We start from the raw sequence: 22,669 nt of genomic DNA on the forward strand, positions 1-22,669 counted from the left end.
ATTAAGATTATAAGAGTAAGATACAGCAAATTTGATATGCTGATAGAGTATAAACAGATTCTAGATCTAAGACTTTTTAAACAGCCAATTTACAATTTAAGGCAATAATTTATATACAACTTTATTTTAAAGCTGTTTTTAGGAGCAAAGAAATTAAACAAAGATTGGATATCAGGCACAATTTTATTTAAGCAGTATATTTGCAATAACGTGAAACTTAGAACACAGCTTAAAGCACAGCCGTTGTCTTAAGTAATTCGACGCGTATGGGTCTAGGGTATCTTCTAGTCAGTTCACAGTTTTATAAAACTCTTCGGCCCAGTTACAAAAGCAGTGCTTGGTTATCATTGGCTTGTGTCGTTGTTTTATGACATTCCCTTATCATTGAAATGTTAAGACACATTGAACGCTTCAGGAAGATTGTGGCACGCCAGCGTGGGAAACGTAGGCATCAAGTGGAGAGTACATTTGATTTATAGTTTATTCTGGCAATTATGTTAACTGATTGCAATATAGACTTATTTTTAAGGCAATGAATCAGAGACCGAGTATCCATTAGGTAAGGATAAATGTTGCTAGCCGCCCCCAATTAATTGAACTAACTAACATTTCTCCCAGTAAATTCAATTAGCAAAAGTAACAACACAGCCAATTAACTTAAACTTGTGCAGCGATAAGAGCCAAACACAGCCTTCGACATATGTTGGCAATGGGCACCATTATTATACAGGGTGTCTTAAGAATTAGTTGTACATTGATGTTACAAATTTACAATTTACGTACTCTTATTGTCAGGTGAGGCATGTGTCCTGCATAAACCTCATTAACTATGAAAATTACAACTAACAATTAACTTAAAACTAACTTAATATAATACGCTGCGTAGCGAAGCATTTAATTAAAACTACTTTCCGGTTTTGTGCCTCAGCCACATCCTTATTTAACCTTGGAGCGGAAACCTTTTGCGATAAGTGGCGCTACTTCGGATGGATCACGTCCCAGCGTTTCCGGCAAATATAATTTCGTTAGAACGAACAGCAGCACACAGGTAACTGAGAAGGGTAGGAAAACAAAGGCGCCCCAGGCGCTTTGCAAACTGGGAAAGGCCATGCCGACGATGAAATTACATGTCCATGACGACAGACTGCCCATGGACATGGCCACTGGGCGTGGCGCCACCTCAAACAATTCTGTAAATTGAAATAGATTAGTATATAAATATAGATATATAGGAATAGGTGTATTCAGGTACTGTGGCTTCTTCAAATTATACCTGAGCCAATAAAATAAGGAATCGGTCCGAGACCGAACTGATAGAAGAATATATAGGCCAGAATGCAGAAAATACAGGCATAGGGAAACCAGCTAACCGCTCTCTGCAAACAACAAACAATGGAAATTAGAACGATTTCAAGGCGCTGACAAGCTGCGTCCTTACAATATAGTACAAAACGAACGCAATGCAGAATAGAAATACGGAGCACAGCGAGCTGGAGAGCATCATCAGCTTGCGACGTTTGCAGGTGGCCATCAGCAGCGGGCCCAGCAGCGAGATGCACAAGTTCATGAGGCCAGCGCCCAAATTGGCCCACTGTGCGTTCTGCTCGGAGAAGCCGGCTTCGGTGAATATGGAGACGGAGTAGTAGAAGATCTGCAAAAGACATAAAGTTAAGTATATTTAAACAAAACTAATTAAATCAATTAGAAAACTCACCGCATTTATGCCCGACAGCTGCTGGCCACCCTGGAAGCAGCAGACAATGAAGAGCGGCATCAGGAAACGCGGATCGCGCAGCACGTCGCCGAAGCTGCTGCTCTGCATTTCATCATTGGCCTCCATCTGCATTTCAGCGATTTCCTGCTCAATCAGCTTGTTGGCATCCTCGCCACGCAGACGCACCAGCTCGCGGCGTGCCGCCCCTGGATTGCCCTTGATCAAATAGAGAAACTTGGGACTTTCCGGGAACCAAAACGAGGGCGCGTAGCACACAAGGACTAGCAATATGTAAGCGGATAACGCATAATGCCAGAGCTCCGCAGTGCCAAAGATGTCAGCCAGACTGAACACCTGGCCAAAAACAACGCCGCCGGTGACGCCGACGCCACAGAAGACGCCCAAGGTGCCGCGCTGGGAGGGCGGCGCCAGCTCTGCCAGGTACATTGGCTGTGTGGCAGTGACCAGACCCGATGACAGACCCACAATCAAACGACCCAGCAGCAGCATCTCCACCGATTTGGCGGGCACGACAGAAGAAGAAGAGCACTGCGCCAATGGCAAACAATACGGCGCAGATTAACATGCACGGCTTTCTACGGGTAGGAGAAGAGAGAGAGAGAGCGAGGGGAGCGGTTAAGTTAATTTTATAATATATTCAACATTCTTTGATAACTAGATTTTAAGCGTAACATTTAACTGTTCGATTTCCGCTGGCTAAGTAAGATCGAATCTGTTCTTAAATAATTCTAAAAAATATCCCATTTAATTTCAGGTCATGTTCAATTTAAAAACAAATTGCAGTTCCGGGATAAAACCGTTTCGGGCTTAGATCGGTTTATATAATATTGAAAACTAAATCAGTTCAAGTCCGGAATGCCAATAAAATCAAACTAAACAGCGGAAACATAACCCGAGCCCAATTATATTCCTATTTGATTCTTTTTTAAATAAATTGTTATAATATTAATATAAAGAATCTCAAGGCGATCTTCCAATTTAAATAATACTTAAAGAGCACTCCGCTAAATGAAATTCTAATTTTATACTATAAGTAAACTTTAAAAAATTGTTGTTTTAAATATAAAATTGCAATGTTTTTTATATAAAAGTAGCGGGTATAACCCGGCCTTGCCCGTGGCATGTTATAAAATCAATGTGCTCAAAAAAATCTAAAATGATTTTGAAACTGATCGGACGGTAAACAAATAACTTCCATACAAACGTTTTCCGCCAATTTACCACTGTTGCGAGTGGAATTTCCCAAATCGCTGAAAGACGCATTCATTACATTCTTATGTAGAGCTTTGAAAAAAGGTTTGAAGCAAATCGGACACAATTTAAAACTTCGCACAAAAAATCTTTGAGTCGCATTCCACCCGAAAAAGTTTGGAATCTGCGAAAAGTGTGAAACACGTCTCAAATGATTTTTCTTATAGATCTCTGGAACTGAATTTGAGCGCGAAACGTCACCCACCAAATCTTTGACCTCCATTTCCACCAAGGAGGAATGGATTTTCCTAAAAGTGTGAAACACCCCTTAAATGAATTTGAACAAAGATCTTTGAAAATAAGTTTGGGGCCGATCGGATGGTAAACAAAAAACTTTCATACAACCGTTTTCCGCCAATTTACCACTGTTGCGGGTGGAATTTCCCAAATCGCTGAAATACGTATTTATTAAGTTCTTATGTAGAGCTTTGAAAATAAGTTTGAAGCAAATCGGACACAACTTAAAACTTCGCACAAAAAATCTTTAAATCGCATTCCTCACGAAGAAGTTTGAATTCTGCGAAAAGTGTGAAACACGTATCAAATGATTTTTCTTATAGATCTCTGGAAATGAATTTGAGCGCGAAACGTCACCCACAAAATCTTTGACCTCCATTTCCACCAAGGAGGAATGGATTTTCCTAAAAGTGTGAAACACCCCTTAAATGAATTTGAACAAAGATCTTTGAAAATAAGTTTGGGGCCGATCGGATGGTAAACAAAAAAGTTACATACAAACGTTTCTCGCGATTTTGCCACACTTGCGGGTGGAATTTCCTGAAACCCCGTCTTAAACGTGCACCTACATCACATAAGGTAACTACAGTGAAAATTTCAGCTTCCTAGCGCTTACCGTTTGGGCTGTGCGTTGATCACCAATCATTCAGTCAGTCAGTCAGTCAGTCAGTCAGGACAAACAGTTTTATATATAGAGATTGGAAGATCCTGTAACGAAACTAGATTCATACCAAAAAGTTGAACTATTGGGTCGAAACCCCAACTGAACCAAAGAACATTTCAATTGGTTTGTAGTCATGATTGAAACATTCCAATAATTCGATAACTCGAATGGATTATGCAATAGCTAAATGACACGAATGACAAAATAATCCATGGAACCTATCGGAAATCAGCTTATCAACAAAAAGCCAACAATTAAGTTAATCTAATTATAACTGATAAGCTGCATTTGGTGTGCGCATAGAAAAATTCCATTTATAAATCCGCACTCGACTTTCGATTATTCCGAATACCGACCTGCCAAATTTATTAGCCAAGCCAGCGCCGCCCAGGGATCCAATGGCACCGCCAATCAGGAAAACCGAAACAACCGATGACCAGAGTATATCGATGCCGCTCTGGCTCATTGAGCTGCCGTATTTCTCAAGCACCGTCTGATTACACCAAATCTTCATGAGCTGCAAATGTAAACCCCCAAAATGACTGTTAAAACGTTGAATTATGATTTCTGAGAGCCCAACTTACCGCCGAGGGCGCATTGATGACGCCTATGCAATAGCCCGTGGGCACAGCAGCTCCCAAGGTTGTGGCGAAGGCGACCAGCAACAGAAGCTTGCTCCATGGTTGTTTCTATGCGATATAAAAGTCAAAGTGAATATACAAAAGAAATTTTGGAAGAAGCTTTATAATTTAGATAGCTAATTAAAGATAATAGAGAGTGCAAAATGTAAGCGAAAAGAAATGTGCATTTATGTATAAAGGAAATTTTATTTTATTTCGTACAGTTCTTTTTAACATATAGGAATATTAGTGTATTGCGGCATGGACATGTTTTTATTTTTTATGTGGAATAAGTTAAAGTGAAGTTAAAGGCATGTAAATATGGGAAAAAAGGAGAGTAAAAGTAAAAAAAGATTTATGTATTTAAGTTTTTAGTATTCTATTTAAATAATTCTTTGGCATTTATTAGATTTAGATATTTTTTTGGTTAATTATAAAAAAGATACAAAAAGTTAAAAGACAAAAAAAAAAAGAAATATTTTTGGTAAATTATAAAAAGAAACAAAAAGTTAAGAGAAATAAAAAATTAAATTATTTTTTTGTTAATTTTGTTGGTTAATTATAAAAAAAGGTTTTTATTTATTATTTTGAACACATTTAATATAAAATGGAAATTTGATAGAAAAACTATAAAAGTGCATTTAAAAAATAATATTTTTTTATAATTATTTAAAATTCTTTTTTATGTTATTTATTTATTCTGCGTTGCGTCATTCCGTTGTTTATATTTGATGATCTCGCTTATCGCTATATATGTATGTTAAAGCTGACACTGATTTATTTATTTTTATTCAAATTTATGCCCATAAGATGTCACTAATTAACTGACCCTTTATAATAATATTTGGCGATGATTTATTTTTGGCACTTTGCAATTATCATTGTCAGTTATTGGACATTTGAAAAACTTTCAAAAGTATTTCTAATTGAATTTAATTAAAACAATTTCTAAACGTTTTGCACTTGGATTTAGAGGTCAACTAAAATGATTCTCGACGGTTCATTTGCCGAGGGAAAACTGATAAGACAGACCCAAACATAGCTGATAATAAATGTACACAATGCCAAATTCGCCATAAGCACATACACATTCAAATACATATGTACATTCGTTCGTACGTACATATTTCTAAGTATAAATATAATTATATATGCGGTGAGAATATAAATTTATATATTGTCATTTGCGTTGGGAGAGACGATGAACGCTCAAAGTAGAGTAAATACATGGCCATTCTGTAAATACATACAGTGCGCCAAGAAAGTATTTTACTTGCTTTAGAAATTACTATATTTGTTTTTAATCTCATAATGCAAGCGTTTTTTGTTTTCCCGTAAAATGTAAATTGCTTCAATTATTTTAAAGAAACAATATAATTATTTGTTGCGTACAAAAGTTTCCAAACAAATATATTTAAAATGTAAAAATATAGCCTAATATTGTGAACGGTTCGATGTGTGCACACACTTTCATGCCCAACTGTGTACACACTTACACGGTTGTATGTATGCGTGTTCATATATCATACAAAGATCGTGGTTTTTGCTACGGTTCCGCTGTAATGCAATGCGTAGTGTTTCTTGCTTTTGTAATTAATGTAAATACAAAATTCCATTTTTATGTAAATGTGTAGATAATTTGTTGAGAGAATTATGGCATTATTTGTTACAGACCTTGTACCGCGCATATTTGTAAATACAAACAGAAGACTACATACATATAAGACTTTTTTTTGTTGTTTTACTAACGCATCAACAAAATGCAGAACGAATCAACAAAATACTGCGACGCAAAAATTGTTTATGTTTTAATTACTAGAACAAAATGAAAGGAATAGCAAAACCGAAAGTAGAGGAAAAGAGGAAGAAAGAAAGATGTGCTTGCAGAAAGTTGAAAAAGTGTAGTATTGACTGTTTTTCAACAGTTTTAGGTCGACGATCTACAGTTGTAAACAAAAAGTTGTGTGTGGGAAGCAGAAAGAAAACAGGCGAAAGCAGAGCTCAAAGACATCGTACAGCCAAACAAACACCTTTTCGTTTGGTCTTGCTCACCTGATTGGTTTCCGTTTGTTGGTGTGGCGCTATTTCAACCTTAAATGGCGGGTTCAAATGTTCAGATTCGGCGTTATTAATGACCGGCATATTTATAGACAGCGCATGCACTTTTTTATGGTCGTTGTTATGAACAATAAAACTTCACTAAATAAGGGCGCAAATTGCAACACGTGTCCGTTTCAGCACACTGAATGGTAATTGGGTGTTTAGCGCCACTTTTTATGCTGCCGGCGTGTGCATTTACGGGTTAGTGTTGTATAACAACAAGTACAAATACACAGGAATTGCATACACTAATATACAACACACATAAACGTAATTTGTTTAAAAAATGGTTGAAAATATTGTAAGTAGAAAAGCGCACAGCCGTAACTGAAGCTGGCGTCGCCGTTCGCTTCCTTTGTGCGACTAAAACATGTGTCAACTTTTTGGTAGCATGTAGCAGCGGCGCAGCCAAAAAGCTTATAGAAACCAACAACATTGCTAGCCGGCTAAAGCTTCCGTGATGTAGCCACCATGCATAGCTTTAAAAGCTTGCGCGCGTTTTTATCGAAAAACCGATTGTGCCGATGGCAATTTATATACAATAACTGACTGACAGCCTGGCAACTCTGGTTGTAGTCAGCTGTTTCTGTTCTTTTTGTTGACGTTGTAGCGGTGTTAGTTGGCCAGTAATACATTAATTGTTTTATTATTGTTTTTGATAAATAATTAATTAATAATCAGTTTTTGTAGATATAATTTGGTAACTATGACGCTGGCCTACGATTCCGTGCTATCCACAACGGCGGTGATCAGCACTGTTTTTCAATTTTTATCGGGCACGTAAGTAGCCCCAAAATAATCTCAAATAGATATGCAAATCGCTGATAATCTATAATTTAATTTATGTATATGCTGCTATCAGCGTAATATGTCGGAAATATATACAAAAGAAGAGCACGGGTGAATCGTCTGGCGTGCCATTCATATGTGGCTTCTTATCGTAAGTACGAATTGTCGACGTAGACAAGATATGGACAGACAGAAATGTATCTAAACTTCACCTTGTTTATACAGCTGCAGTTTTTGGTTGCGCTATGGGGTGCTCACCAACGAGCAGAGCGTCGTTATGGTCAATATGATTGGCTCCACACTCTTTCTGGTCTACACGTTGGTCTACTATGTGTTCACGGTCAATAAACGTGCCTATGTAAAGCAATTTGCAATTGTTCTAGCAATACTCATTGGTGTTATTGTGTACACAAACAGCTTGCAAGACGACCCGCAAAAGATGATATACATAACGGGTGAGCACGTCCCTTAATGCATTATTGGAACCCGATAATTGAATCGTATTTAAATATAATTGCAGGCATTGTTTGTTGCGTTGTTACCGTGTGCTTTTTTGCCGCGCCGCTCACGTCCCTGGTGCATGTGATACGTGTAAAGAACTCGGAGAGTTTACCCCTACCCCTTATTGCCACATCGTTTTTTGTCAGCCTACAGTGGCTAATATATGGTGTTTTAATATCAGACTCATTTATCCAGGTGCCGATTTTCCCATCAATGGCAATTTGCTGCATTCTAGCCAATTTTAATATTATATCCTCTTTTTTCTTTCAGATACCAAACTTTCTAGGCTGCATACTGTCTCTGCTGCAATTGGGTCTATTTGTATTGTATCCTCCACGTAGTTATAGTTATTCCGGTCAGGGGTACAAGTTATTAGAACAGGCCGTGCCCTTTTAAGTTATTATGTACAATTTTACAATATTAAGTCATGTATTTGTATGTACTTATATTGCGCATTTTGCATATGATATCTAAGCATGTTTCATACAGGTATATATATTTTGATATAACGTAATTGGCGAAAATGTCGCTTGCTTAGTTTCTATAGACTTACGTTTTGTAGCATATAATGTAAAATATTTATAAAACTGATCTTAACTTATGCGATAGTTTATTTCTTTCTTGTACTTACAATCTGCTGATTTTCGGTGCCCATCGGAAAGTTATTATAAGAGTTTATATATAACGAAATAGAACAAACACACACGGGCTCTTTATCACGTACAGTTCGATTGATCGGTGGAAGCAAACTAATTTATGTACGAGATTTGAATTATGTCTGAACGAGCTGCACACTTTAGGCCGACCAAAACGGTATCGATACGAGCTGATATGCTGATAATAAATAACTTGCATTGGTAATTCATATAATTGACCTGCTTGAGCCAATAGAGGGCTTATCTCTATAATATATTTGATTATCTTTATTGTATAACAACATGAATTGAAATAATTTAACGGAAGAGCTCGTTTTCGATAAGATTTGCATAGTTTGCGTATTCGATTAGACTCTAGGAAAAATTTGCTGGAAAACCCTATCAGTCTGTTTTTTGCAGCGCCACTTCAAATCACAAATCAATATAAAATATTGATTTGTACGTAAGCAGCTGCTAGATATACATTTTGTTTTGACTTTTAGCTTTTTAAATTTCGATTGGCTTGTGCGCCACAAACATTTGTTCTATCGATAACACAAACAAAATGAATCACTGCGAGTTAATCGATAGCACATTTCTATCGCTTTTGTTGACAATGAATTCTATCGCTCTTCGTCATCTGAGCTAATTTTCGCATTTGTAGAAAACAAAAAACAAAAGTAATAAAATGCAGGAGCACAGCCCCGAGCTCTACGAGGAGGTGAAACTGTTTCGCAATGCTCGCGAACGTGAGAAGTACGATAACATGGCTGATTTATATGCGATTATAAACACAATACAGCAGCTGGAAAAGGCGTACATCCGGGATTGCATTACCCCGCAGGAATATACAGCGGCGTGCTCCAAGCACCTCGTCCAATACAAAATCGCATTTAAACAGGTGCAATGCGAAGAGTTTCCCACAGTGGACACATTTGTAAAAAAGTTTCGCCTCGACTGTCCGGCGGCACTGGAGCGCATCCGTGAAGATCGACCCATTACCATACGCGACGACAAGGGCAACACATCCAAATGCATTGCCGAAATTGTATCCCTATTCATTACCATTATGGATAAGCTGCGTCTGCAGATCAACACAATGGATGCACTGCAGCCGGATGTCAAGGATTTGGACGACAATATGAATCGCCTGTCTCTGATACCCGAGGATTTTGATGCCAAGCAAAAGGTGGACAAATGGCTGGGCACACTGAACGAAATGCAGGCATCGGATGAACTGACCGAGGCCCAGGTGCGACAATTTCTCTTCGATCTGGAATCGGCCTATGCGGATTTCAATAAACTGCTCCACAGCCAGTAATTGTTAATGCTTTGTACTCTTTTGTATTTACTCGTATATATATATATTCAATTAGTCTGTAAACTTCGCAATAAAGATTAAAACTATTGGAAAATAGAAAAAGCCGAGATCTGCGGGTTGCCGAAGCTGAAAAAACCTTGCAACCATGTCGATTGCTTCTTTGGGAGCTGCATATATAACATAGAAGGGCGATATTGCGTAGATCCTGCTTATTTCCAGGAGTACAGTGAAACCTCAAGTTGCCGAGTTTGCCTAAAGTTGCTTTAAAAGGGAAGAAAGACTCTCATAGACTCAACTTTCTACTGATAGTTCATATGAGAGCTATACGTATAGGAATACGGATCCGATTCATCATCATATCATCTCTGTCAAGGTTCATTGATAGCTTTAAAATCTTGTTACTTAATTACACACTTTATTGAATAAGAATAAAATATATATATGTGCTCCTTTATGACCAATAAAAGTCGTGATTTGTTTTTTTTTGCATTTGTTTGGATTTAATCGTATCTTTTATCTTCTTTTCTTGTATTTAATTTAAATATTAAGGTTATAATTATACAATACACATAAGTTTAAACCGATTACAATAATTAATTTTTGTTTGTTGTTTGTTTTTCTTTCATTCACTTTACGTTTTGTTTTGTTTGTTTTTGTATTTGTTTCATCTTACGCTTATAAATCTGTTAAATCGTTTTACGCCTTTAATATTTAATAATTGTTATCTTTTATCTTTGTAAATTATTTGTATGCAATGTGAAAAATGGTACTTGGTATAGTTTATATATGCAGATGTTGTTGGCTGTACGTGTTATGTATGCGTTCGTATGTGTGTGTGTGTGTATTTTGGTTGTTGCATTTGTGTATGCGAGTGTGAGTGTGTGTTTTTTATATGGTATGGTATGTGAGTGGGAGGAGGCTGGCCTGGACTTGGTATACTTTATAAAGATGCATAGATCTGCACTTCGACACGTTCCATAGCGGAGAAGGGGAGGGAGAGGGAGGAGGCGAGCTCAACGCGTTCATAGTAAAAACATTTCTTATTAGGTAAAATATGATCTCTCGTCTTCATATATTTGATAATCATCATTATCTTCTGATGAATGCTCCTCGCTCAACGTTTCGCTTATTGGATATTCCTCAGATTTATTATGCGGCTGCTGATGTTGCTGTTGTTTCTCCTTTACTAACATTAGTAACTGATTTGTTGCAGTTGCTGTTGTCGCTTTAGTTGCTGTTGTTATTGAACTCGTTCTCTGACTGATATTATTGTTATAAATGTGAATGGGTGTTGTTGTTGTTGTTGTTGCTGTTGCTGCTGTGTTGGTGCGTAGGCTATAAAATTCGGCTGCTCGGCCGGCGCTCGGCTGCAGCGCTATTTGCAGCGGCCGCCAAATGGTCTTCTCCGAAAGCTAGTTTTGTCCGGTCCAGTACGAGGTCGGGTAGCTCGGTTTGCCGGCCGACTTTGACTGGCTGCTCGACTGTTGGCGCTGGCCAGCGCTGTTCGAGTCCTGCAAAAGTTGAAATTAGTTTAAATGCTATATAATCTAATATATAAGGTCTTTCATATATATATATATTTCTTTATGTTTTGGCTCTTTGGTTAAAGCCAGCTTTCATATACATACAAATATATAAGTGTGAGGTGTTAGCAGCATTTTAACGATTTATATATATAGAGTATATAGAGAGCATAAAAACATATATAGTTATTAATTATTATATATACATATATATATGTATACACGTTAATGGACACTGCTGTGTGATATGCATGAATAATATTTCGTTTAGCCCTTGTTTTCCTTCAGCAACAATTTGTCAAAATAATGTCAAAAGCCAACTAATGTATTTTACTATTTTTACTAAATATTAGTTTAAGATATACAAGTAATTATTATGTGCGTGTGCGTGCGTGAGAGGTGTTAGTTTTTATAGACATACAGATAGGAACATTTGATAGTTACCAAAGACGAACGAAAGACGATTTATTAAATTGTTATTTATGCTTTTGTTTTGTTTTGGTTTTGGTTTTGGTTTTATTCACTTGATACAACAACAAAGGAAAACTTACCCGGCGGGATGAGCTATGAATCCTGCCGTCCATCTAATGTTGTCCCATAAAAAAATCAAAAGAAATTATAAAGAAAAAAGTCAAACAATCAAACAGTTTCATGCATTTCACAATTTATTATTTGGTTTTCTTGTACTTTTGCTGCAGATCCCATAGCGCATAACTCCAGAACTAGACGAAATTAAGCTCACTGAGAGATAAAGTGTGTGCGTGTAAAGTTTAACTACTAACTAAGTAACTTTAACTAACTAGGGAGCAAGAGAGCGCAAAAATATTCCCGAAAAGCAAAATGAGCCTAGCTCTGTGAACAAAATGCATGAAAATGTATTTTTTGTTAGCTACATTTAAAACAAATGCTACAACAAAGTGAAACGGGTTAATTAAATATTTAAAAAGGCTACAAAACACCAGAAACCGAAAGCTGATTATAGTTCTTAAGTAAGATTTGATCAAGTTGCTTTTTATCACAGCTCTTAGTATGACACATGAGTGTTTGATGTTTGAGAATTTAATCTCTGGGATGAATCATATCAGAGTTCTCTATTAGGCTTGAACACTGAATCACATCATAGTACACCATGTTATTCTTCAACATGAGTTTAAAAGCATACCTTAGTTCTTTGCGTAGTGCAAAACTTGAACCATATTCAAAGCTTCGATATTTCAACTATATCACAGTTCTTTACATGGTTCAGTATATTATTTTTTTTTGTGTGGTTTAGTTTTTATGGATTAGTTTCTCCTCAACTGGTTCGCATTATAAACTGAGCGATTTGCAGCCTTTATTTGGAAATAAAATAAAACTTAAACCAAGATGTTGGGTTAATGCTAAAAAGAATAGTGCGCCATGTGCCAAGTGAATTTGTAAGTATTTTAGGTTTTTTTTTTTTTTCAGATTGAAGAATATGTTAATATGAGGTTTGAGAATAACAACAACAACAACAACACAAAATAAAACAAGTTCTACGTGTAAAAACAAAAACTAAAAACGAAACAATAAACTATATGTAAAACTAATTGAAAATTTTGATTAGGAATGTTAAATGGCCCGCAAATAACATGCATTATCATGAGTTTCAAGTGTCGATAGTTGTTCAACAATAAATATATGACAGAGAGGAGGTGTGTGTGTGATATTAGTGAGAGTGTGTGTGTGTGTGTAAAATGCGTGTGTAGATTGTTAATTTTGCTAAAATGTTGCTAAATAATGTTCTTCATTCGATTCGAATTGCATATTCAGTTTTTCTCAATTGCTTTACTCAGCGAAAAACGATATGCCACTGAGATCGTCTTGTATATAGTTGCTATTATCTTGCTGATTGTGTCCCGACATTGCATAATCATGATTATTATGTTGATTCTGATGCCACATTTGCTCATTCTCGTACGCGACTTGAATGTTTTGCTCTTGATTTAATAAAAACTGCTGTTCGGAATTGTACTCTACCTGATGGATAGGCGGATGTATCATATTGTGATGTCCGGCCGCTGGCATTGGCAGATACATGCCATACGGCTGGGCCGAGGTGCCGCCAGCTGTCTGCGTATTTGCCATATTGAATGGCGGCGGTGTGCCCGAGTGGAAACTCTGCTTCTCATACGACTGCACAAATAGAGATATTATATATATATTTATATGCATGTATAATCTGATTCGATACGCACATTGACCTTGTTTAGCGCCACGTGACCCTTGCCGTACATTGACGAGGTCAGATCGGAGCCGGTGCCCGCCTGCGGCTGATTGGAAACCGTTTGGGTTTTACTCTGCTGATTCACGCTGGACGAGTAGCCGCCCTTGCTGTAATCCTGAGTTGTTTGTGAGAGCGTATCATAACTGGTCGAGCCATAGCCCGCGCTATACGAAGGCTTTGGGAACTGGCCACCGGATGCGGTATTGGCAGCCGGTATTTGTTGCTGAAAATTGCATTAAGCATAATTAGTTTTAGTTGAATGTTATGTGATAATTCCTGCGACTTACTGGATAGATGGCTGGCGTGCCATATTGGAAACCGCCGGGCATTACATTGCCACCATAGAAATATGCATAAGGAACATTCAGCATGGGCGCACTGGAGCCAGCTTGTTGCGACATTGTGCTAGACACCTGCAATAGAAGTAAACTCATTTAGTTAATAAAACTCAAGATGAGATCTGCTTAAATGCTGAAATATTCGAAGAAGTCTTGAAATCTCAAGTGCTACAATAATGACAACGTTAAATGAAAGAATTTTCTATATAACTTGTAACATATTGTACATAATATCTTTTAAATAATATTGATATTGATATATGCACGGACTGCAAAACATAACTTGGGTATATTTTTATCTTAAATTCTTTAGTTATTCACATGTACAATATTACCCTCTTTTAAGAAGATTTGAAAGCTATCTTCTGGTCTAAGCAATTGCATACGAGGTCTATATATTTTGTTTGAATATAATCTACCCATAGTCATAATCTTGAGCGCATTCATTCTACATTACAATTGCTTAAATACTTTTGTGAACTCATGGAGTTGATAGCTCGTCTAACTACCTTTAGAGTATATTCTCTGGAAAATTTCATGGAGATTGCATTCCTTAATTACATACACATACATGTTGAAATATAATCTACCCGTAGTCACAATCTTTGGCGCATTCACCTAAATTACAATTGCCTAATTACTTTTGAAAGCTCGTCTAACTACCTTTGGAGTATATTCTCGGGAATATTTCTTGGGGAGTTTACACTTACATTACTAACAGGACTGGAGTTATTGTCGGTGCGCGCGAAGCGTCCATCAGTCATGGTTGAATATGCCACAGAGCCCAGATTGTCGCGTCCGGCGCCCAGGCTGGTGGGCGTGTAGTTCAGATCATAATACCCTTGCTGAAAAGTTAAAAATAAGCCCAATTAGCGATAAACAATTGTCAAGGCGTATCTGGCAGCGAATATTATGAGATAAGCTGCGATTATGGTTTAGGCACAGCGTTGCCAGGGCTTCACGAAATGTTTAAACGGAAACTTTGACAGTTGGCACGACTGCGAGCGAAATGGAAATGAAATGTACATAAAACAAAAAGAAGTTAAATGTCAAGTGCCATAATAAAAAAAAAACAAAAATAAAAAAGAAAGGAACGAAACAAACAAATTGGTTAGAAAAATATAATAATGATGTTTTTTTTTTTTTTTTGAATGAGCGTGGAGTGGAGAGAGGATGCGGTGGAAATAGTTGAACCTCAATTCCACTGACAAAAGCGGAACGAAATTGAAATATTTCTTTCTTGTTAATGAGCGTAAGAATTTTTTAAATGCCAATTTTTGATTGTTTATGTTTACGATTTTTACTTTGCAAAAATAATTTGTTCAAAAAAAAAAGAAGCTTTTTTTATGCAAGGATTGGATTGGAAGCGGAATATGGTAGACAATTATGTGATTTTACAATAACAATAGAGTGCAAGAATACCTCTTCAATAAAATATTTACAAATAGAGACAAAACACACACACACACGCGTGCAAATATATATATACACTTATGCACACACACACAGAGACAGACGCAGACATTGGACACAGACAACGTGTTTGGCGGAAAATTGTTAATACATGGGGAAAATGTAATGCACGTTGTTTGAGAAGAACAGTTGAAAAGTGAAAAACGGCTGCAACGTGCAAAGTGCCATTAGAATTATATATCTGATACGATTTGATATGAATTGATATTGATATTGATTGAGATAAATGAGCAAATGGAATTTTGAATATGTTTTGCTTTATACGAATTTGATTTTGGTTGCATTGAATTGTTGTAGGTATTTGGTATTGGTATTGGATTTTTTTTTTTATTAAATTTATTTGGTTTGCATTTTGCTTTTCTCCATGAACTCACCACATGTGGCACTCTCTGTTGCATCATTTGTAATTCCTCGTAGGAATAAACTGGTTGCTGATAGTATGGCAATCCAGTCTGAATATATTGACTAACCATTTGGATGTTGGTGGGCACCAAGCCGCTGCTGCCGCCGCCGCTACCACCACCACTACCAGCACCACCAGCACCAGTTGAGCTGCTGCTGCCGCCTGCGCCGACGCTGCCGCCAGTTGTAGCGCCGACGCCGCCGGTGCCGCCATTACCGCTGCCGCTGCTGTTACTGCTGCTGCTGTTCTTGTTGGTCAGCGAGGCCAGCACCGCTGCGGTGCCCGCCGATGTTTGTGCAACGGCCTGGACAGAGCCGGCATTGTTGCCACTGCCAACGCCCACGCCAACGCCGACGCCAACGACGCCGCCGCTACCGACGCTGGACGCACTGCCGCCGACAACACCGCCACCAACACCGCCGCTTACACTTACGCCCGCTATCGAGCTGCCACCCTGGCTGCTAACTGCTACCACATTGCTGCTGTTGCTGTTGTTGCCACCAGCCGCAACGCTGCTGGCCGAACTGCTGCCGCTCACGTTGTTGTTGGCTGCAAGCGTAAAAAACAATACGGATTAAGGATACGGTCTACTTGTGGATTGCTCTATGTGGCACTCACTATTGGAAACGACCGCCTGATTAGCACCTGTCGCACCGCTGACCACGCCCGCCGCACCGTTGCCAGTGCTGGCACTGCTGCTGCTCACGCCGCTGCTCGTGGAGACACTGTCCGAAAGAAACAAGAATTTAGTTGATCTCCCACAGATTAGACATACATCCGGTTAGTAATTAGTTATAGCGTGCAATTTGGCGTGCTCTTCAATCTCTCACCTGTCGTAGTGCGTTGCAGCTCCGGCTGCCGCAGCATCCTTAAGCTTGGCGCTAGCACTAAAGTTACCATACTGCGAGGACGAGTTGCTTGCGCTGCCAGCAAACCTGCCAATGTGCCACACAGCAAGGGTATTAACAAAACAAACGGAAACAAAGGAATCAACATATATATATATATATATATATATATATATATATGTAGGTTAGTATGGGTTATTTTTGTTGGATTTAGACCTAATGAATCTTCAGAACTGATTTTAGTATAAATTCTAACAACAATTTTTTTTTACTATTTACAAGAAAAGTAATTCCAAGTCACAAATTTAGTTCAACTTTTAAATAACAGTGAAAGGTGCTCTAAATAACATCATCAGCCATGTTAAACAACTGTAAATATATACAAAATGTTCAGAGTATCTGCACATTTAAAGAATTTGAAACTAAGGGTCATATGATTTGTAACAAATTATTGATATATTGCATACAAATTTGATTTATTTTATTTACAACATATTGATATCGTCAAGAAAAGCTTTATCAGAACCTTTAGTTATGCACGTATTGTCAACTAATAGTTCAAATATTGTGGACAATGTCTTTTGTTTATATGACCATGACTAAGCACGTCAATTATTGTACTCGATATACTTGGACGATTAAAAGTAAAATGTTTGGGTTCACTTGCATACTTAAAATCACGTTTGTTATTACCCCTAGAAGATTATTTCTATTTGAGCTAAAACCTAATATCCAACTAATGATTTAAACAAAAATTCAACATGCAATGCTAATTTGTAATATTTTCAATTTCAAGCAGATGAGAGGCTAGGTGCTCTACGGGTTATACATGGCACAATGGTTGACTGGAAGGTTAAAGCCCATACGTACCCGCTGTTGTTGGAGAGACCAGTGTTGCCATAGACACTCTGGCTGGACTGGTAAGCACTTTGTGGTGTCGAATAACCCGATGTGAGATAGGCGGAGCTCGCATTCGCGCTGTTATTTGGCAATGGGGGTTAAATTGTGGAGGAGCGGAGCGGGGCAGGGCAGTGGAGTTAAAAGAGAAGAAAAAAGTTAACAAAAACGAAAACAAAAACATTGTGAAATCAAATATTAGAACTGCATTTGGATGATTTCGAGTTACGAGTTAGGAGCAACAAGATAAACGCATAAACACAAGCTGGATTGGGAGGATGAGGCTTTACCTGGAGCTGTTTTGACCGCCGCCGCCGCTGATCGGAATGTTTTGTGTTGTCGCACCGCTGCCGCCAACGCTGCCCGTCGCGTTCTGCGCATTGCCGGCCGCCTGCTGCTGCTGCTGCTGATAGGAATTGACGGCATTGGCCTGATAGCTGGCATAGCTAGAGGGCTGGTAGCTATTCGCCACCGAGGACTGAACGTTTGCATAGCTGGAGCTATTGTAGCCCTGCACGGCAGCAGACGTCTGATAGGCACTGTTCGCCTTGCTGGCGGCGCTGTTCTGATACGCATTCTGATATGGCGTCGCGCCATTGTTGCCACTGCCCGCCTGTCCATACGGATCGCTCTTGGTCAGCTGATCCAGCGCATTGCCGCTCTGTTGCTGCACCGTCGACCTCGCCGCATAGCCAGCCGCACTTAAAGCATCACCCTGCAACTGATTCGAATATATGCATGAGTCATTTGCTATATCCCTCGAGAAGCATATGTTTCGAGACTCTACTCACAATTTGCGCGTTCTGTAGCCCGGCTGAGAGCGCCGCCTGCTGCTGCTGTGACTTGGTCTGGTAGTCATCCTGCTGCTGCTGTTGTTGCTGCTGCTGCTGCCCGTCGATGCTAACGCCCGCATTGAACTTCTCCGGCATCGCATCGAAGCTGTCGTCTGTGCCAAAGTCCATGGCACCGAATTGCACATCCAAGTAGCCAATATTGTTCAAGGCATTATCTCCGGGCATTTCAACTGCGCTCGCAGGTATCTTCGAGGGTGGCGGCAATTTGACGCGTGCCCGCCGCACCTGCGGCTGTTGCGACTGTTCACTGTTGCTGTTGGGCGTGCCCATGCTGGAGCCGGGCGCCGAGGCGAACACATTCGCATACGTGCTCGAATACTGAGCCGTTGAGCCGCTGCCTTGGCTGCCATAAACGGCCGCCATTGAGGGCTGCACAGCTGCCGCTGCCGCCGCAGCGGCCGTCGGGCTGGCGCCCTGCGACGTCAGCGAGTTGAAATACTGAGATTGTTCCGCTGAAAGTGTGGCCGATGGCTTCAGTGGCGTCTGCTGTTGCTGTTGCAGCTGCTGCGCTTGCTGCTGGGCCTGCTGCACTAACGTGGCAGCCGCGGAGGCAGCGCTCGAGAATGTATCGGCGGCAGCATTGGCGACATAGGGCGAGGAATTCAGCGCAACACTCGCACCACCGCCCGCAACACTGCTCGGCGTGCTTACTACCGACTGCAGCTGTGGAGGCGGATTACTGACCGCTGCGCTGTACTGCATCATCGGCGTCGCCGCTGATGTGCCGGAAATGCTGGCGACTGGCGCTGGCGCCGAGCTGCCGCTGTCCTCGCTGCTGCCAACCAGCGCACTCAGATGAGATCCTTGTGCCACACTGCCGCCCAGATGATGATGCTCCAGGCCTGGCGGCGCAGATAACTCAGCGGCTGTAACCGCCGCACCGCCACCGCTTACCACGCTGGCCGCCGTCTGCGAGTTGAGATTGCTCGGCGTAAAGACTTTGCTGTCCTTGAGCGAGCCCTCGTACTCCTCGTTGTTCCAGTCGCCCCAGGCGTCGTCGTGCGACTGCTGCTGTTGCTGTTTCTCGGCATTTTGCGCTATGGTGTTGTCCCAGAGCTCAACCTCGTGGTGATCCTCACTGTTGGCATTGTTGCGTAAGCCGTAGCCGCGATCACCGCGCGGCCCGCCACTGCGTCCGCCCATGCGACCACCGCCGCGTCCGGGGCGTGACATAAAACCGCCGCCCCGTCCACCGTCACGGCCACCACCACCGGCGCCGCCGCCAGGACCGCCACGCCCGCCATTACGCTGACCACGATAGTTGTCATTGGCGCGATCTTCACCGCGATCGCCACCACGAGATTCGCGCATGTTGCGGTCATTCTCACGGGCCTCTCTGCCGCGCCCTGGGGAAGATTCATTGTTATCAAAATATATAATGAAATTGCATTAATTATTAACTTACAGCCGCGACTGTCGGTGCCGCCGCGTCCACCGCGATTGGCGCTGCGATTGCGCGACTTTTCGCGCCTGTCCGCATTTGCGTTGCCATCTGCCCAATCGGCATCCCCGCCGGCGCCGTCCGCAACTGCATTTGCAGTCTTATTCTTGCGTTTTTTCTCGTACTTGGCAAAGGCGCCCTGCAAAAGTGGTTATCATACAGTTTACAATGGATAATCGTGGCGTTTGTTTTTGAACGCACCTGTGGTAGAATCTCAATCAAGAAATTGGCCGCCGCATCCAGATCATAATCGCACTCATTCAAGGCGCAGCAGACTTCCTCCTCGGAACGTTGGGTCATTGTTAGCAATAGGGTGACCTTTTCATTGATCTGCGGATCCTCTGTGGTGCTATTGGTTATCTGGGCAATGCGCAACTGTTCCGTGGTGGCCTTTGGTTGGGCCTTCTCTGGTTTTTCTGTCTTGTTCGCATCGGCTTTCTTATGTACCGCTGCGCCGTGTGTCATAGCACCGGTATCATTGTTGCCACCGCCACCGCCAATGTGAGCGGAATTTGATTTTTTCTGAGTGCGGCCGCCGCCGCCCCCCGAACGAGTTTGTTGTGTGCTCATCTCTATGTACACTGTATATACAAATTAGCTGCAATAAGTGCAAAAATGCCAGGAAATTGAAAATTTGACTTTGATTTGGATAAATATCACACAAGATTTCTCTTTAAAACAACAACTTGAACAAAACTGGCGTCTTGGCAAATTGGTAGCGAAAGCGATGCCTACTATTTATTCTAAGGCTCATTTAACTTTAATTTTCTATAATAGTGGAATGACACTTGTTAGTTGTTGAAGGGATGCAAAAGACACTTGTTAGAGCGGTGCAGTCATACAGAAATAAGATGCAAACCATTCCGTTAAGTTGTATTTCTTTGTTTTATTTTTCAGTGTTGCCAAACAGCGAGAATGAAGCATCACTCAAAAAGACAAACAAAACTAACAAGTGTCATACGCTCATAAGAAATGGGATGGTAGCAAAGCAGACGAAGCATCAGGTCAAAATGGCAAAAAAAAAAAGAAAGACCAAGCTAACTAGATGGCCCAGCTGAGTTCAATGTACATTTAATCAAAGAGAATGGAATAATGAGAGAACGTGAACAAACACAAAAACATACATATACACACACATGCACACAATCAGACGCGCAAAGATGGCACACGCACGCACCACGCACGAAGTGGAACGCACTATAAAACGTTGAGAATTTCAGAATAACAAACGAAACCGAAATGAAGACGAACGGAAGGATAAAGCAAGTAGAGTACAAAAGCAATAATAGCAACGCCATCGAGGCGGGCGTGTGTATTCGCAAAACAGGTAACAGGGGAGGATGCGGTGCGGGCAGCGGAACGTGATCGACGTCTGACAACGAGGGGAAATGCTGAGCGGGGGGTTGGTTGTTGCTCTCGCATAAAGAACATTTTAGGTGTCAATATGATCATCCAATTTGTTTTAAATGCTCTCCAATTCATATTTGCCTTAAGATTTAGCTCAATTCGCGCGATGATTAACAATTTTCGTCACATTGCTCATATCACAAAGCTTTGTCATACTCGAATTGCCAAGCCAGCAGCTGCCGCCGCCGCCACCGCCAACGCATATCATGGAACCACTTTTTTTTCTTTTTTGTATATCAGTAACTAAACAACCCCAAACAGTTCAAATTAAATTATATTCATTTTGTTGCACTGGTGTATATATATATATATGTATTCTATAATGAAATGCGCACTTGCATTACACCGAAAAAATACCTTATTTGCGGTATGAATTGCACAGCTCTTGCATACACAAAAAATTGATTTATAAACTCTTGGGCCTGTTCGCTTCGGTTTTCTACTTTGCTTTGTGCTCGGTCTTCGTTAAGGCGCAATATCGGCGTCTCGTTCGCACTGCCGCCGCTGGAGTTCAAAATGCAGTGTTGCCAGCTGCAAATATCTTGGTATGGTAAGCAGATCAAGTGTTATAAAATATTCATGCGATTTATTTACACATAAGTTAGCAAATCACAGATCACTTGCACTTGACTTTTGTAAATTTTAAACCAAAAAATTTGTCAATAAACAAATGTGAAAACGTTGTTGAGATTTTTGGTCATGCACAACACTGGACACACGTTGCATTCAACAACACTATATGCGAGGGCATTGAAACCGAATGATGTGCACAAAGCGGAATTAAAAACCGGACAAAATGGTGTACATTTGAGTGTATTGGCCACACACTGTTATCAATACTAATACACACAATTCACATATCGTTTGCATTATCAATATCGAATACAAGGATTAAGATTGAGGGCGTGCTAGTTCAATCTTGGTCTGTGCACACCAGTCATTGTCTCGGACGACTTGGCCATGTGCACCACTTCGACGCCATTTCTGCAAATAGTACACTAGCCGACCCTTTCGCTCTTATGTAAACCAATGGGCAGTATAATTATATTGACTGCGGCACCAGACAGCGGGCTAATTGTAAATTTTCAATTTGATTTTTATGCTTCACAAAAGTCAGTTATCAATGGGAAACACAGCACAGTTGTGCAACCAGGCTATAATTACACTTTTACACTACTTTTGTATATTTAACGCGCTTAATTCACTTGTAAACAAATTTTCAATGCGGAGCGAACCTCAGTACCTGCAAATGCGAGAACGCACTTATATTAAAACAGTGCTGTGCAACGGGTAGTAAATATCGAATACAATTTTTCGAATAAAAGACGGTGGCGATTGAAATGTGTTTCGTGAGAAATGTAAGGTGGATTTTTTATTTGCAATAAAG

General features: G+C 40.3%; 4 protein-coding genes across 13 annotated transcripts; 2 read left to right on the top strand and 2 right to left on the bottom strand.

Annotated features, from left to right (window-relative positions):
- Positions 1-463: 463 nt before the first annotated feature.
- sut1 (sugar transporter 1) lies at positions 464-6,972 on the bottom strand. Its single transcript, XM_064686928.1, is given in 8 exon segments — positions 464-1,190; positions 1,274-1,376; positions 1,439-1,651; positions 1,715-2,239; positions 2,241-2,310; positions 4,244-4,404; positions 4,472-4,576; positions 6,560-6,972. Coding segments are annotated over 8 exon segments (1,521 nt in total). The 5' UTR covers positions 6,650-6,972; the 3' UTR covers positions 464-936.
- Positions 6,973-7,157: 185 nt separating this feature from the next.
- slv (saliva) lies at positions 7,158-8,498 on the top strand. Of its 2 annotated transcripts, none has more exons than XM_064686929.1 (6): positions 7,158-7,233; positions 7,289-7,387; positions 7,470-7,547; positions 7,622-7,851; positions 7,917-8,092; positions 8,168-8,498. In XM_064686929.1, the coding sequence occupies exons 2-6, from the start codon at positions 7,314-7,316 to the stop codon at positions 8,291-8,293; spliced, it is 684 nt and encodes a 227-aa protein (XP_064542999.1). In that variant the 5' UTR covers positions 7,158-7,233; positions 7,289-7,313; the 3' UTR covers positions 8,294-8,498. The 2 variants fall into 2 exon arrangements, with proteins under 2 accessions (XP_064542999.1, XP_064543000.1); XM_064686930.1 differs by having other exon boundaries at positions 7,211-7,233; positions 7,298-7,387.
- Positions 8,499-9,146: 648 nt separating this feature from the next.
- Vps28 (vacuolar protein sorting 28) lies at positions 9,147-9,955 on the top strand. The gene has a single exon (XM_064687951.1). The coding sequence runs from the start codon at positions 9,221-9,223 to the stop codon at positions 9,851-9,853; it is 633 nt and encodes a 210-aa protein (XP_064544021.1). The 5' UTR covers positions 9,147-9,220; the 3' UTR covers positions 9,854-9,955.
- A 534-nt stretch (positions 9,956-10,489) lies between these two features.
- On the bottom strand, positions 10,490-20,548 carry lig (lingerer). Of its 9 annotated transcripts, none has more exons than XM_064687945.1 (14): positions 20,077-20,548; positions 19,840-20,014; positions 18,372-19,780; positions 17,871-18,295; positions 17,554-17,661; positions 16,666-16,770; positions 16,454-16,560; positions 15,807-16,384; positions 14,670-14,804; positions 13,909-14,034; positions 13,593-13,844; positions 13,375-13,530; positions 11,928-11,960; positions 10,490-11,364 (listed from the first exon to the last, which is right to left on the bottom strand). In XM_064687945.1, the coding sequence occupies exons 1-14, from the start codon at positions 20,443-20,445 to the stop codon at positions 11,266-11,268; spliced, it is 4,077 nt and encodes a 1,358-aa protein (XP_064544015.1). In that variant the 5' UTR covers positions 20,446-20,548; the 3' UTR covers positions 10,490-11,265. The 9 variants fall into 9 exon arrangements, with proteins under 9 accessions (XP_064544015.1, XP_064544014.1, XP_064544019.1 ...); XM_064687944.1 differs by having other exon boundaries at positions 17,871-18,301; positions 20,077-20,547; XM_064687949.1 differs by lacking the exon at positions 11,928-11,960 and having other exon boundaries at positions 15,903-16,384.
- Between the last annotated feature and the right edge of the window lie 2,121 nt (positions 20,549-22,669).

This window comes from Drosophila montana, unplaced genomic scaffold (genome assembly GCF_035044405.1).
Source record: "Drosophila montana isolate Dmon_TW-CO22-7 unplaced genomic scaffold, ASM3504440v1 contig_3200_1, whole genome shotgun sequence".
Lineage (NCBI taxonomy): Eukaryota > Metazoa > Arthropoda > Insecta > Diptera > Drosophilidae > Drosophila > Drosophila montana.

What these genes read in the sequence shown, in the direction of transcription:
- Vps28 (XM_064687951.1), top strand. Translation starts at nt 9,221, where the DNA reads ATGCAGGAGCACAGCCCCGAGCTCTACGAGGAGGTGAAACTGTTTCGC.
- lig (XM_064687941.1), bottom strand. Translation starts at nt 20,445, where the DNA reads ATGAGCACACAACAAACTCGTTCGGGGGGCGGCGGCGGCCGCACTCAG. An exon ending in ACTCCAGTCCTGTTAGTAAT is followed by an intron (nt 14,035 to 14,669) that starts GTAAGTGTAAAC and finishes CTTCTATTGCAG; the next exon opens with GTGTCTAGCACAATGTCGCA. An exon ending in GCACGCCAGCCATCTATCCA is followed by an intron (nt 13,845 to 13,908) that starts GTAAGTCGCAGG and finishes TGCAATTTTCAG; the next exon opens with CAACAAATACCGGCTGCCAA.
- slv (XM_064686929.1), top strand. Translation starts at nt 7,314, where the DNA reads ATGACGCTGGCCTACGATTCCGTGCTATCCACAACGGCGGTGATCAGC. An exon ending in TTTCAATTTTTATCGGGCAC is followed by an intron (nt 7,388 to 7,469) that starts GTAAGTAGCCCC and finishes TGCTGCTATCAG; the next exon opens with CGTAATATGTCGGAAATATA. An exon ending in TATCAGACTCATTTATCCAG is followed by an intron (nt 8,093 to 8,167) that starts GTGCCGATTTTC and finishes TTTTTCTTTCAG; the next exon opens with ATACCAAACTTTCTAGGCTG.